Below are 16,682 nucleotides of genomic sequence, written 5' to 3' on the forward strand. Positions count from 1 at the left end.
AGCATTAAAATAAATAAGCACAGTGATGGATTAGAACCCAGTGAATAAGAATCTGTGAGTCTAGCCCACCCGGTATGGCTCAGTGGTTAAGTGTTGACCCATGACCCAGGAGGTCACAGTTCAACAGTCAAGGTGGGTTCAGTCCCCAACTGGAGCATGCAGGAGGCAGCTGATGAATGATTCTTTCTCATCATGTTTCTATCTCTTCCTCCTTCTCCCTTCCTCTCTCTGAAATAAGTAAAAACATATTTTTTTAAAAAAAAATCTGTGAGTCTACATACTGATAGTAAATAGATGGATAAATAAATCTATAAACAAAGAATCATCCTTACAGAAAAATGCTGCCTAATAACTATAGAAAAAAATAATCATTTTGTAAACATGATGCTAAACATTGATCCATGCAAACATCAATGGGTGCTTAATCTTGAATCTTGAATGTAGAAGTTTGATGAGTAACAAGATAATCACACAGCCTCAAAATATCTCCCATCACATTATTTATTAATTATTATGGGGAAAATGACTATACAGTGAAGAAATTAGGCCATACATAATAAAGTGATCAAATTAAGATCACTAATGGGGGCAAATGGACATCATATGACTTCAGATCTGATGCCCCCAGAAAGAGAAGATAGGTCAGTTATATAATGTCCCTGCCAAAAATACATAACCTGAATCTCATCATGAGGAAACACCCATTCACAATGTGCTGATATAAAAAATGAAGAATGAAGTATACCAGATTATCTCTAGGTCCCTTCCAGTACTGAGCTTTTATGATTCTAAAGGAAATAAATATTATTTTTAATGTATTTTTATTGATTTCAGAGAGGAAGGGAAAGGGAGAGAGAAATAGAAACTTCAACGATGAATGAAAATCATCTATTGGCTGTCCTTACTCGCTCTAGCTGAGTTTTGAGATCCTCACTAAGAATCCAACGCAGCTTTCCAGTATCATCCCTTGCCATTTCCCCACATAAACTCTTTGCTACAAGTAAACTAGTCCCTTTACTGGCTTCCAAACATATCCTATGTCTCTGCTGAGAGACTAACCTCCCCATGTTTTAGAGTAAGTACCGTATGTCATATTTAATAGATGTGTTATATGCCAGGCATTGTTTTGATGTCTATAAATACATTAATTATTTTAATCCTTATAATAACCACAGGAACTAAGCATAATTATAAACTCCCATTTATAGATGAGGCAGCCGAAATTTGCCCAAGATTACACAGCTATTGGGTGATATGTGACACAGGAGTTTGAACCTCAGAGTTCCCCAGTCACTGCTGGTAACCACTGCACATGCTGCCTAGTTCAAATCCATTCTGCTGCTTAGAAACCTCCCTGTCTTCTATGCCCACAGGGTCTCGGAGTCCTCTGATACCATAGCAAATATATTTCCTGCTACTCATTTCCCTATTCCCCCTACCACAGCATACTATTTCATAGCTCAGCGTGTTATTTTCCCCTCTTTTATCATTAGTCATCTTGTTATATGTTCGTGTCTTATTCATCTAATCCTTCTAAGCAGAAGTCATACACTCATTATTATTGATTTATTGCTTGATTTTCTTACAGTTTCATTGTTATTGCTTTGTTAGTTATACATATAGTTATACAGTGCTATTTACTTATACATATAACGTAGTAGACTTCCTTCAAAATAGATCCATGCTTCAATTACTTTGGAATGGTCTTAGATTGGATTTTTAAAATTTTTTGAAAAAAAAATCCACGGCAAAATCAAAATGTACTCATTCGTTCAGCCCACGGTATTTCTAGAACATTTATTATGTAGCTATGTAGTTATGGACTATGTTAGGCCCTCAGAACATGGGCATTTAGAATTCAGTTCCTCACAGCCTGTGCAGAGTATAAGTAGATGCTTATGTTAGAGTTCCAGCATGTTGCAATGAGGGCTTTCGTAGAGCTACAATGAGAATGTTGCAAGAGCAATTGCACATTGAACACTGACTGGGGGAAACATGGAAGCTTCCAGGAAAGGGTCACATCTGAGGTTAGTTAACTAAGAGAAGCAAGTGGCTGCATTTTGAGAAGAGAGATCAGCAGGTGAGCATATACCCCCCAAAAAGGGTTATATAAAATGGCAGAGTATGGTTAGGGTAACTGCATTGGTATGTGTAGGCTGTCAGGGAGAACAAGTCCAGGGAGAGACTGGAAGAGAACATGGAAAGCCTCGGAGAGCGTCATACGCCCTTGGATCAGCTGCCCCTTGTTCTGCTTCACAGTCCTGTTTCAAGAAAAGCTCCCTGAGCTTCAAGTCATTTTCAGTGGTAGAAGCTCACCGTGAGCTTGTGTAATGTTTTGCTGCCTGCCCTGGTTTTCTCCAGGTCCTCAGTGTGGGGCACTGGGAGAAGACCACTCCCTCAGCTCTTCAGTATAAGGCGCTCAGAAGCAGCCTTGTAGGGTGGGGGTTATAGACCTCTTGGGACCACCCTCACCAAGGGGAGAGAGTCCATAAATGCTTCTTCCTGTGGTACTCAGGTGCTGTGGCTTCTGAAAGGCATTCTAGACCCTCCTCAGAAGGCCCTGGCAGGATCCAGGATGGAAGGACCCCAGTTGCCCATAGGAGTAATGAGTGCACCTTTGCATTGGTTTATCCCCTTCCCTCTTCATTCCTCCATCTCCCTCCTGCCTGAGATGACCTCCCCAATACACAACCTGTACCACCCACGTCCTATTTCACACTCTGCTTTTGAGAAGAACTCAGGCTCATCTACCAGACTAAAAAGTTTTGATTTTATATGTAAATGCTACAGAGAACCATTGGTTTGTTTTTAGCAGGAGAGCAATATGATTAGCTTTTCAGTTGTAGGAGGAAAGGATCGCCGAAGGCAAGCCTGGAGGCTGGAAAATTAAATAAGAAGAATTTCTTCATGTCTACAGCAACACAGACTTACTGACCACACCCAGGAGGTAGATCAATTTTTTAATGAGAAAATAAATAACCAGATGGCACGTTCTGAGGGCATTTTAGGAAAAGAAAAATGTGCAGGGACTAGCTCTGGCTCCAGGATAAATCATTAAGGAGTCTTCACCTTTTCCTATTTTGATGTTCTTTTCGGCCTCTTTTTAGCAGCAGTGGTATGCTGGTAAATTACTTTCAAGGGGAAGAAAAAAAGCACAAATACTACTTCATAGTATTTGCTGGGAATACTCACACCATGGCCAATTTCAAACTGCTAAGGGTTTCATAACATCTCGCACACTTTCTGAATATATAATAACCCTTTCCTCTATAGCAGAACATTCTCTCCTTTGTTCTCTGTACTTGCACAGAGTGGTTTGTCATTAGACTGCAGGTCCCAAATTGCAGTTCTTTGTTGTTCCTGAATAAACCCATTTTTTTGAAGAAATATCTGGCTGTTTGTTTAAAGTCAACACTTTAACCCTTTGTACTCGCTTGCTTTTTTTCTCGATTCCTTTATTCTAATGCTAACCGTGTCAAGTCACACTCGACATCCAAGTGCAAAAGGTTAAACCAATGGTCATTATATGGAGCTATATTGCCAAATAGCTAGAATTCATGAGTTCAGGAACCAACGGGTAGATGTAGGAATGATCTCATTCACCATCACTCCCAGCCACCCACCTGGACAATTGTGCCTTCCATCCCTGCAACTTTAGGCATTATTAGTCTTTGTCCTTGGTCCCAGAAGGGAGCACTTCCACCAAGCAATGCAGAAAGAGGCCCACTAAACTTAAACGCTACACTTGACACCTGGTAGCCTTGGACTCATCATGACAGTAATCCAGCTGACATAAAAAGGAGTTACATAACCGGCAGGGGTAATAGAGCTTGATTGTCTCAAGGAGGAAGCACTGCTGCTACATATTAGGGGCAGGTAAAACTATGCCTGGTCCTGGGGTACCTCCCTTGGTTTTCAATGTAAATAGGCAAGTACAGTAACCACGGCCTAGTAAGGGCATAGTGAGCAGAGGCTCAGGTTCCACAGGGACTAACCCAACCTCACAAGCTGCCTGGATGAGCAGAAGTGCTATCTAAGAGGAGAGGTGTCTAAAATGGATAATAAAAGAGGGAATGTAAATATTAGTTATTACTTTAAGACCAACAACAGTGTTGGGGCTATAATTTATCCCCCTAATTCTCTCACTAACTGTGACAAGGCTGTGTGCAGATGGAATAAACTTAATGGAAGAAGCAACTAATTCTGAATAGTGCAAAAGGCAGACTATAGTGGATGCTTCCAGATTTATTTCACAATGCTAGTTGATCCATCCCTCAGCTACTGTAAATACTGGCTGCTAAAAGATAAAATTCCCCCTTCTCTGGATAAATGTTTCAAAATGTCTCAGCAGAATTTATGAGGCACACACACGTACACACACACACACACACACACACACACACACATGTACACGCACACACACATACGCAAAGCCAATGGCCAATGACAGACTGATACAGTCATACAAAATGCCAGCCCTTTGCTGTAAGGGAGACCAAATCTATGGTGCAATTGCTATTGTGAATGTCCAGGCTGAAGCTGGTTTCTAGCCAAGATCACTGCCTGGCTTAGCTTTCTTCCCCTGTCCTCATCTGCTTCCTTCTCCCCCTTTCTTCAGAGAATGCTCTCTTAATAAATCACTTTCCACAGGAAGCCAATTTCAGGTTCTGTTTCTAGGGAACTCAACTTCGGACAAAGGAGGTCTCGAGAGTAGGGAAGTAGGAAAAACAGCAGAAACAATTTCAGAGAGCAGATCAACACTTAAGGCCAAAATATTCGGGGACCATGTTTTCTCATGGTCCTTTAAATCATATTGGGGTGTTGTCAGCTCCTAGCAAGTAAAACAAGTTAATATCAACTTTGCAAATTTCCCTGAGGAACCCCAGTTGCCCATAACAGTAATCAGTGCACCTTTGCATTGGTTTATCCCCTTCCCTCTTCATTCCTCCATCTCCCTCCTGCCCTGAGATGACTATTATAAGAAAGAGACCTAAAATTATTGGTCACACGTAGGCACTCAATAAAGAGTTGTTCTTAATACTAATAGTATTCTTTTAAATAATTAAAAAAAAAATTTTATCTTTATTGTTGAAAGTATTACACATATCTCCTTTCTTTTTTCCCCCACTGACTCCCTCCACCCCACACCTGCTCCTCCCAGGCCTTCACCACACTATTGTCTGTGCCCATGGGCTGTGCATATATGCATACAAGTTCCCCAGGTTAACTTCTCCCCATCCACCCACCCACCCAACCCCACATTCCCTCTGAAATTCATCACTCTGTTCCATGCTTCAATGTCCCTGGATCTATTTTGTTCATCAGTTTATTTTATTCATTAGATTCCACATATGAGTGAGATCATGTGATACTTGTCTTTCTATGGCTGGTTGGCTTATTTCGCTTAGCGTGATACTCTTCAGGGTTTTGTGTTTTGTTTTTTAATTTTGTGAAAGCTTGTTTATGACCAGCAGAAGCAGGAGAGCTGGAGCAGCACTGCTGAAAGGCTTTCTGAGAAGGGGTCTGCCCTGCTCTGCATGCAGAGGGCTTTTCTCTCATTGTTCTCAAATGCGAAATGAGTTCCAGCCCACTGACTTCCGAGCCCCCCAGGTGCCGGGCTTGGGAAGCGAGGAGGGAGTGAAGGAGCTGTGGGAATGATCGCTGTGACTCTGCAGTCATTGTGTTTTTGTTTTGTATTTTGGTTTTGATTTAAAGGAGGCAGGCAGGGAGAGAAAAAAAATAAAGCAATATGTACTGTTTGGGGGAAGTTCCTTACTGTTTTAGATTGCTCAGCTTAAGTCAAATGTGGCATGCACCTCTTTAAAATTGCACAATTAGCACCCCACGACAGATAAAATAAATAACGAATAAATTTAAGACTTTTAACTGCTGTTAGTTGAAAATAAATGGTTTAGCACCCCTAAGGTCACTTTGAGGTTCTGAAGTTTTAGTGTTAGAATAATTAAAGCCATCAAGAAAAAAAAAAAAAAAAAAGCTCTAGACCTAAGGAAAAAAATAACAGTCAGAAATCAAAAGGAATAGATACTAAAAATAATTAAGAAAAAAACAAACTGGAAAGACAGAAAAACAAAACACAAGGACAGGCAAAATAAATGTAGGCAGGTTGTGAAATAAGATCACTAGTAAAATGGTTTTGTAATTCAAGTAGCATAACCCAATGTGAGTTAAATTGCATAAAATTAAAATTGTCTCATCAAAGTTCTTGGATGATGATGGGCAGGCACCACTGCTTACTTATCCACGAGCTCCATGGATAAGTAAGTTCCCAACCCCATGCCCCATGCTCTCTTCTGCCATAGAGGCACTGCCATAAATAACTTCACATTCCCAGCCTCCTGGTATAACAGGGAGTGGCCATAACTCTCTATTCTGCCAATGAACTGTACAAGAAAGCGTCTAGGAAGTTTCTGGAATTTTCTTTTCTTTTCTGATAGAAAAGGCACACCTACAAAGAATATTCTCTTTTGTCACTCCTCCCTTTCTGTTTTTGATTCTGGCCTGGCTTCAAACTATAGCAGCCATCTGGAATCTGTGAGGGAACATCACAAATAAGCCAAAGAAGAAAGAGCAGAGCAGGAACTGGCTTATCACATTATGAAGCCAGCAAACAACCTCAGAGGCCTCTTCTGAGCTTCGTACACAATGTGACTTGTAGCACAGCACATCCCATATAGATACAAACAATTACCCAGATTAGTGTTGAAAGACATAAATCAACCCAGGCTATTGCTAAAGAAGAGAAAGAGTCCAGGTCTATGCAGAAGGAGCAGGCCAGGCTTTCAGGATGACTGGCATTGCAGAGGAATGCTCAGACACAAGGCGCATGGGTGCCCGGCTGGCAGAGCTCACAGGTATGGAGCCAAGCGCAGCAGAGCCAGGCTGACCAACATGGCCAAGCAGCCACGGGAGGTTAGAACTACAGAATCCAAGACAAAGCAAACCAGGTAGGGGCTGCCACCAAGACAGGATCTTGAACAGAGGAATTAGCCTTGGGAAAGCAGGTTGTGTGACAGGGGCTAAGCCAGGTTTAGAGGCAGCAGCTGGGATTTCCCAAAGGGAAGTGAGTTCCACCAATAAAGCGTGAAGCACCAGGATGCCTTTTCAGGAGTGGCCCTGGACTTACTTCCCACGCAGCTCTGGTTTTAAAAGATGTAAGATGGGGGCGGGGGGAGTGAGGGGGCAGAATCTCTATAAGATTTACAGAATTGGGTCATGAGTCCTGCCTCTGTCCCCCAGGAAGCTCCTGAATACTTATATTTTGCAGTAACTATGTGTTTGTTTCCCTCCTAAGAAGGAATTTAGTTTCTCTGAGGACAGGAATGATGCCTTATTCATATTTTCATACTCATTGCCTAGCAGAGTTCTTAGCAAGAATTAATTCAAAATTTGTTTGAGGGATGGGTAATAAAAATAGGAACAGTATCCACTGAGCCCTTACAATGTTCCAGACATTGTGCAAAATGCTTATCCGTGATGGTTCATTTAGTTCATAGGAAATAGTCACTATCATTATCCCCACTTTACCGATGAAGAAAACTGGCAGTATAGAAGTAAATTTTCCCAGAATGCCCAACTAGGATGTGGCAGACTCTGCTTCTGAAACCAGGTCATCTGCCCCCAGAGAACAGTACCTTGACCCATTAGTGGAAAGACAATAAGCACCAAAATCATTTAAGAGCCTACTAGAGGGTTATGACACTGTTTCTTCTTTCTCTCACATAGAAAGTGGGCTTTGGTTCCTAGACACATGGGTCTTCTTTGGGAGTAATCAATATAGCTATGCTTTAAAGAGCTGGGCACAAAGCAATGAGGTTGGGTAATTCCAAGAGTCAGAAGAAGTAAAATTTGGGCATCCTGGAAAAGGACTTATGTGACAGGCCTCACGGGCTGCCTGCAGCATCAGAGGGCTGAAGGGGCAGCAATGACAATGGATCCACCGGGTTTCAGGTGCACAATTCCATAACACATCATCTGCACACTGTATTGTGTGTTCACCATCCACCACCATTTATCCCCCATACCCTCCTCCACCTCCACCCACCCCCTCTCCCTCCAGCAATCACCATGCTATTGTCTGTTTCCTGAGTTCTTTCTCTTTTTTTCTTTTTTGCTCAATACCTCCATCCCCAATGTCTGCCCTCTGCCCACCCCCCCCCCCGCCCAGCTGTCAGCCTGCTCTCTATCTACAAGCAAGAAATAAAAAGAGATCTTTAATTCTATACCTCTAGTTACATAAAAGATTCAGAAAAGAAGCAACTTCTTTCATAACCTAATTTTATTGTTTAGGAATCAATAAAATAAGGACTACTCCCATAATTTGATGTATTAACTGTGTGGGAGAGTGATATGAACAAATGTACATCTATTTCTTCCCTCCTAATGAAATATTCTAAGACACAAATAATTTGCCAGCAATTAGGTGAGATAATGAATTGTTAGAAAAATGAAATTGAGCAAAGAGATCATAAATATAATTTCCATAACCAAAAATTTCTTTATGATATATTTATTCTGTTTATAATCTCTAAATTCCTCCCAGGCAATAATGATTGAGAGACTGATATAGTTACATAGTGTGTCAATTAATAGACTGTTAAATGTTTATATTGTTCTTATACAACATTCACAATACTGAATTTTAGAGAAAATATCATAAACTCTGCAAGCATGACCAGGCCACCCAAAGGATGTCTGTATAGTTCTGCAGTTATATGGCTTTTAAAGATAATTCCCTAATTATGTGGTACCCACGGGTTGCCAGCATGAGTTCATTAAGCAGTTCCAAGTCATCTGTGGAACCTGTGATTTTGCTCAGCATGTTATTCTAAAGACAGAATTCAGATAGATTCATAGGATTAAGCGTCAAACAATTAAAACCAAGCTCCCACAAATTAAAATGTCATGATGACACAAGCGTTCTAATGAACAGAGGAGAATAAGAGATATTCCAATAAGATATTCAATGAACTAAAGAGAGGAAGTTTTAGTAAGATTCATAGAACATGGATAAGTCAGTGCTCATGGTCAGAGTCATCATTACAGACTTCTGGAGACTTGTAGGATCAAGATAAGAGTCATTAATTACAGTTATTGGGCCTGGAGACAGAACTAGATTAGAAAGCAAGAGAAGCTAAAGAAAGGGATGCAATAAAATTATAGTCTAATCAGAGAAAGGCTAAAAGGAGAAAAATATAAGCATTGGAGAAATGCAGAGGCTATGTTAAGCCAACACGAAAACAGAGGAGAGTCCTATGGCAATAAGAAACAAAAGTGAGTTTCATATCTGAATTCTTCCCTAAATAGCTTTACTCACCCACTCACAATACACTACTGAATATTCCATGAAGGCAAGAATTGGTTTTCATCCCTCAAATTATGTAGCATAGTGCTTGCTCCATAATAGATAGGCAGTAAATGGCTGTTACATGAATGACTGAAAAAATATTGAAGTAGAAAGGACTGAATGGAGCAAGCTACTAATGCTTCATGATGCAAACTCTATTCTTATCCAAGATGGGAAATTTCCAAAGCCAAAAGAGATGGAAAAGAACAAAATAACCACTGTCTCAGAGGATTTCACTTCATTCATAATTCAAAGGAAGAATTTATTGAAGTCCTAATCAGTATCAGTGTCAAATGTTGTGACTAAGAATAGTATGTGGAAGGTGGTCACAGGATTTTAAAGAATATTGGTTTGCAAGTCTTTAATTGCACATAAAAATATATCAGTAGTGCCAACTCATTTTGGGGGCTTTTTTCCTGTTTCTTGAATTACAAGTCACCTAATTGCATAATGTAGTTTCTTGCATTGTTTGGAATTGTACTAAAAGTTCTAGAGTTTCTTGTCTACTCCCTGATAGCTAAAAAGGCAATATTTCCATTAGTGGGTGCTTATTTTGATAGTGGGTGCTTATTTATTGTATTCTGCTTTTAAAAAATAATCTTTTAATCCTATAATTTAATGTTTCACACACAGAGAAGAAAACTTATTATTAATAGATTAGTGATAATACGATGTCATAAAATTGTGAAAAATAAAGATGTCAATGCTCATAAATAATAAGAACGGTGCCTGGCTTCAGCAAACACTTAATCAATGTTAATTTTGTTGTTGTTGCTTTTCCAAAGTGGTCCAGATAAACCACTGAGACCAAGGAGTCATGAAGAGTATCACCTTGTTTTCACTGGAGTAACATTCTATTAACAAAGCTGGATTCAGTGAGCCAGAGACAGATAATAAGTATGGCTGGAAACGCCTGTTAATATCCATCCTATAGTGAGTGAATGCTGAGCACAGTCTTTATTGGAATTATTACGGCATCCTGTTCCAAAGGTGATCCTTGTAATTTCATGGTAATTTAATCAAATAATGTGATAGACATGATAAGTTTTGATACATTTAAAAAATACAATTTTAAAATGAATGGAGGTGATTCAACTCTACAGAAACACCTTCCGTAGCTGAAGACTGAATATTCACTAGAATAATAGATTTTAAAGTCTGCTAACTGTTGGAGACCGGGTGTAAGCTGGCATGGCCCTTGCACTCGAAGGGGCTGGCAAGACCCAGCCCCCTACCCACACAGTTTTCCCAGGCTTGTTTGGATGGTGGTTATCAGTAGAATGAGAGCAACCCTTTCATGCCTTACCAAGAAGTCTGTAACTATTTACTGAGATTTGCTGTACTGAGAATCTGCCTGATTTACTATACCAAGAATTTGTCCTTCTGCTCTGTCTCTCCCTTAGAGATTAAGAGGAACAAAGAGTACATTCCTCTTCACAGACCTCCTATTCAGTAATTTGTGTATAAAAGGCTTTACGCAGTTAATAAACCTACTACAGTCTCTCGATGACTCGTAGTCCTCCTGATCCCGCTGTCCTGTCTTTCTTTCTTTTCTCAATTCCTACCTCCCTACCTCAGCCCGGTTCAACCGTCAGGCTGGCCCTGACAGCTAACCAAATGTTGACCTTTCAAAAGATCAGATTAAACCATAACATGACTTAGTTAGCCTTATAAATCTTCATATTCATAATTATAACACTTCAAAAAGTAAAGTTGAGAGGTTTTGCATATGGCATTATATTTTGTAAAACGTACATAGCTAAAACAGAGAAAGGCATAGTTCTTATGTTACTAGCTTTGGGCCAGATGCTTGATTTCTCTGATACTCAATTATCTAAAAACTGCATTATAATAATAATTTTCTTGCTCATTTCACAAAATTTTGGGTACACTGAAGCAAAATTATGTATGTGGAAACCTGCAAAATGCAACTCATTTGCAAATTCAATAGTACTTTTATTTTATTTGTCTTAAAATATTAGAATACTCATAAATATAAACACACTAACCACATGTATATATGTAGTTGAGTTCTTAGAAGGAGCCATCAAATTATAATATCTGGTGTAATTATTTTCCTTCTTTGTATCTATTTTTCTCTATACTACAACTTTAAATTTGTAGAAAAATAGGGAAATGATATTATGAAAATTACAATAGAAGATTCTAATGGAGTATACAACAAAGTATATAAGTTTGAGGATAAGATCAAGATAAGCTTACAGTCTGAAATTTAATTACTGTCTGAAATTTAATCCTGTAAGAATAAGTTAGAAAAATTAATTGCCTTAATTATCTGAATCACTGACCCACCCTAAGCGATTTTGGAAATATGTTGCTGCTAAGAATAAGGTATAGCTCAAATCTAATCATGCAAACTGGGTGATGAGAGCTATGTGGCTCTGTAATTTGTGTTGCATAGGATAACACAGTGACTTCTTTTAAAAATTAAAAATAATAATTTCTTTCTAAAATATTCCATTAATGAGGAATAAAATCATTTATCTAGGTAGAAATATGCTTACAACAGAATGTCTTAAAAATAACCAAAACATTACACCTAAATCAGAGTGTACTGTTAAGATTTCTGGGCCTGCTCCTGAACCAACTAATTGATACGTCAGAATACTCATAGGACCCCTAACCAGTTTTGCTCAGTGGATAAAGAGTCAGCATGCGGACTGAAGGGTCCCAGGTTCGATTCCAGTCAAGGGCATGTACCTTGGTTGTGGGCACATTCCCAGTAGGGGGGTGTGCAGGAGGCAGCTGATTGATGTTTCCCTCTCATCGCTGTTTTTAACTCTATCCCTCTCCCTTCCTCTCTGTAAAAAATCAATAAAATATATATATTTTTTAAAAAGAATACTCATAGGAAGTATGTCTGTCAGGATATCTTTATTTTTTTTGGCTCAAGAAAGACCCTCATTATGATCTAGCAAATCATAGATCAATCTATATCTTCTTTGTTCTCCTCATTAAATATTGAAGACATAAAAAAAAAAACAATATGGAATCTGTTTAACTTTAGGAAACTGGATGAATTTCCCTTTTACACTCTAGGTCAATGATTCTCAAGCATAAATGTATGTAAGAACAACCTGGAGAGCTTCCAATAATGCATATTTCCAGGCCTCTATTAGATTCTAGGTTTTCAGATTTCCAAACTAATCTCTCCTGAGTATTAAATTTTTGGCATCTTTATGAGAGCTAGAAAAGTCAAACATCTGGATCTGAAGAGCTACAATCTAGACTGGCTGGAAGTCCTTGAGCAATTCACCAAGGATCCAAAAATCCACCTGCTACAAGACTCCTCTGAGAATCCAGGTGTCCTTTCTCTCTACGCCTTCTGATCCCTCACTACCCGTAGCAACCTTGTTTAATATTGTACATCCTCAATTGCTCAGAATTCTACAAGGAAAATTAATTGATAAATCAAGCGAAAATTCGTTCTAATAACTCTTTCATAGACGACTTTTTAAATAAGTGCTGCTAAGAAGTAAAAATGTTTTAAGCAAATGATTTCAATGACTATTCTCTGCACAAATTTTTACACAGCACATGCCAGTATTTAATGAGATAGGAATAACAGAATGGTAAACTAATAGAGAGGAAGTAAAATGATTGATGGGGGTCTTTGAAAGATTTTAGTTATATTTAGAGTTTCCTCTCAAGTTTCAAGTTGAGTGCTCCAAGATTTTATAACTGAAAACAGGAAGAAAAACCTGACTGTTTCTCCAATCACAGTTCCTTGCTTCAGTAAGACTGCCTGTGCACTGGAACCTTAATCAAATACCCAAGATACAAGTCCTCACTTTTTCTTTGCTAAGAGAAATTGCTGTTACAGTTGCATGTAGCTAAGTTTGCTGCTTACTTTCCACGGGATATGGAAAATATAAAGAGATCCAAGGAAGAGTCACACCTGGTCCTATAACCCAGTATGGGAAGAATTGAAATGTAACTTCTGCTTTTAGCCCCTAGAACTTCTCTGCTATTGCATTGTGGAATGCATGTGGAAACTCAATCATTCTAAGACATATGCCTAAGACATTTATCACCACTTACGACACATCCCTTAGCAAGCAGCAAGTATCCAAGTCAGCTCTCTACCTAATGCTGTGTAGGTTCTATTGCACAACTCCAGGGGGTGCTATTCACCCAGACAATTAGGTGAATGGAGTCCTTGAAATAGTGCAACTGGCAGCCTTGATTCAAGGTAGGAGTTATGTTTTGTCCTGGAGAGATCAGAAAACATTCCATGGAGATGATGATGAAACTGATGCTGATGGCCAAAATTAGTGAATACCTGCAATATGCTGATTACCCACATTATAAAGAAAGAAGGACTAGGTTTGGGGTAGGAAAGAGGGACTGATTCAATATCAAAGACTTTGAGAGATCTCTGCTAGTAACCACTATTTTCTTCTTAAAGTATATTGGAATGGGGTTAAAGTATTATAAAATGACAGTTTCATTTATTTCTCTCCCAAAAAGGGCAATGGAATTATGCATAGAAAAATATACAAGTAAATATTATAAGCTAATCTAGTACTAAAATTTTGACTTGGAATTTTTTTCCCATTTCCTATTTGCAAATTTATAGCACCATCAGAATAAAGCCATAGGAGGAAAATTTTTTCTCTTGTAGGTTTTGAAGATTTAAGGTACTTATTCAAAAAATATAGGTTTTTGAGAGATTTGAACAAATTCAAGTCAAAGTACTAAAATTGGTAGAGCAGATTTATAAATAATGCTCCAAACCATAAAGCCTTTAGAATCATGACAAGCTAAATGAATTACAATGAATGCAATAATTTTTTTTATTTAATTGTTGTACAGTCTTGGTCTACATCTTGGCAAAAATAATATCTGCATTTAGTGAAACATAGAGGTCACTAAGATGACTTCAACCTAATAGTCACATATCTAGAAATCTATACAAGATTTTTTCCAACCTAGTAAAATGTAGTCATCCATTTCTGATTTTTTGGTTCCCAACTCCCACCCTTAATCTATGAAATCCTTCACAGGTTTTATATATGAAAATAACCTTATATCTTAGCTGCCTTTACCCTTTATTTTCTTTTATAAAGTTCTCATGGCGTGATCTTTCCAAATACTTCCTTTAAAATAAAAAAATAGTCAAGTACCTTTTTAAAAACCCTCTCTCCAGCAGCTTTACATAATGTCAAGGCATTGAATAATTCACAAGATATCATTTTATTTAAATACTGAGAATAACATAAAATGGTATTAGAATGAAAAATATTGGTTTGCTACCTTAATGATAGTGACAATGAATTTCATTCCTGAATCTGATCCCTATTTTTAACCGAAAATCATCTTACTAATGTTTCCAGGCAATTCCAAAAGCTATCTTAACATTAATTCATTGCCAAGGGCCCAGGGCCTGAATAATACATTCCTACATTACTGTGCAGAATCTACCACATTTTAAGAGCGATTTTTTTTACTATAAAATCTGGGTCTCAGTCTGTACTTTTATAGAAGAATCAATTTTGTAAGTACTACTCTCAGAGTTCTAAAGAGCAAATTAATGGAGAAATGCAGTTCAGATGAGCCTGCAACCTCCTCGGGAATGAGCGAGGCAGACTTAGCCTTTCTCTCTTTACAACAGCCAACTGAATCCATCCCCACGGACTGCAGCATTCAATCTTTTTCTGCTTTCAATACCTACGCAGGTAATGATGAACAACAACTCGGTGTCTTCAGGATGATAAGCCAGAAATCAACTTCTAAGTTTTGCTCAGATGCTTTGAACACTATAGTGTGTCTTTTTTTCTTGGTTAAGAAAGAAATATGTTGTTTTAGTCACTACACACTGGAAGTAAAGACCCCTTAACTGGTAGAAACTTGGCTTTGAGAAGTCAGCCTAGTTTGCTAAGCGTCATAACCCGGTTTTTAATCAGTGGCTGTGGAGACACTATCTGAGATGGGAAAGTGGCTCATGAAGTATGTAGGAGCCACGGATGAGAGAGGCGCGCTTTAACCTGGAGCACAGAGTGGTGTGGATGGAGACGGTGAGTCGGGAACCAGGTCGGGAGGAGCGAAGAGCAACGACTTACCTGTAACACTTTGGTCAAATTGTTGAACAGAGCTTGGCCGGCGCTCACTTTGTATTTGACGCCTCGGACGGTGCCGTTTTTGCTTAAAATGTTGACTCTCCTGGTGCCGAAACTCTTCTCGCTGGCAGCCCTTGCCAACACCAGCAAGTTATCCTGGTCGTTCTCCTGCTCGTCGCTTTCTGACCCGAGGTGGCCGTTTTGCGGCCCATCAGACTCGCTCAGCCCATCGATGCCGCAGACGCTGGCGCACTCGGAGTCCAGGGAGCCTGACGGCTGCCCATCCTCGTACACCTCCTTCAGAACCCGCCCGCTGTGCGACGACGCGATCCGAAACCGCACTTTCCGCGGCCTGTCGCTCTCCGGCTTCATCTCCCTTTTGAGCATGGTCACAGCCCCCCACACCGCGGGTCACATCTTTCTCGGCCCCCCGTCACTGCATGCGTCCCCCTGCCGCATAGCGATGTCAGGACGTCATTCCGGTGACAGCAGCACGCATATGAAACTAGCATCGAAAGGAAAGGAGATTCCCAAGAACTCACAGCGCATCTCTGCTATTAATAATGAATGTGTGTGTGTGTGTGAGTATGAGTGTGTGTGTGTGTGTGCTATGGTTACCTTTAAACTAAAACCTGCAAAACGATCCCAGCCGTTAAATATTCAATAGCTAGGGTGGGCTCTTTAACAGGACAAGTGCAAGAAAGCGGCAGGCAACGAAACAGAAAATAAGTGTGGGCATGGAAAGGAAAGACTTGAACTTCGAAGCCAATAGGGGGTGTTGAAAAGGATCTTAGTGACCGAAGTATCTCTACAGTTCACTGTCCAGAGTGGGGGCCAAAGATAAAATAGGGAATCACATGCCTAGCGTCAGAGATGTCCTAGTCTTCTCACAGGGCTAATTCCCTCTGCATTTCACTCTCAGCGAGCAGCCTTTAAAAAGAGCAGTGAGCACGCTCTGTTTCTGCATAGAGCTCTCATTGCTGGTTCTTAAATCATTGATCAGATTCACCAGCTTTGTATGCAGTGAATTTGCAACCTACATCGTGACGCACAAGGGGCTTTTCTACAGAACAATTTTTTAACAGAAAAGAGAGGACTTACTTGCCCCACTTCTGCTGGTAGAAACACGTTCCCTTGGACAGAGGGAAAGGTTTTTGGAAAGGAAACGTATGGAGCAGTGAAGGAAGAATGGAACAATCCCCCAAGCCAGCCAGATCAGCCAAAGCAATCCAGGTGAT

The 16,682-nt window shown here is 39.6% G+C and overlaps 1 protein-coding gene across 1 annotated transcript in view; it reads right to left on the reverse strand.

Annotated features, from left to right (window-relative positions):
- GRXCR1 (glutaredoxin and cysteine rich domain containing 1) overlaps positions 1 to 15,831 on the reverse strand; it is a gene marked incomplete at both ends in the record, with an annotated part of 86,657 nt that extends 70,826 nt beyond the window's left edge. Inside the window, one exon of the mRNA XM_079772925.1 lies at positions 15,448 to 15,831. Coding sequence (XP_079629051.1) covers positions 15,448 to 15,831 — 384 coding nt within the window. The remainder of the gene's footprint in view (positions 1 to 15,447) is intronic.
- Between the last annotated feature and the right edge of the window lie 851 nt (positions 15,832 to 16,682).

The sequence above is a fragment of the Cnephaeus nilssonii genome, assembly GCF_951640355.1.
Source record: "Cnephaeus nilssonii genome assembly, chromosome: 1".
Taxonomy (NCBI): domain Eukaryota; kingdom Metazoa; phylum Chordata; class Mammalia; order Chiroptera; family Vespertilionidae; genus Cnephaeus; species Cnephaeus nilssonii.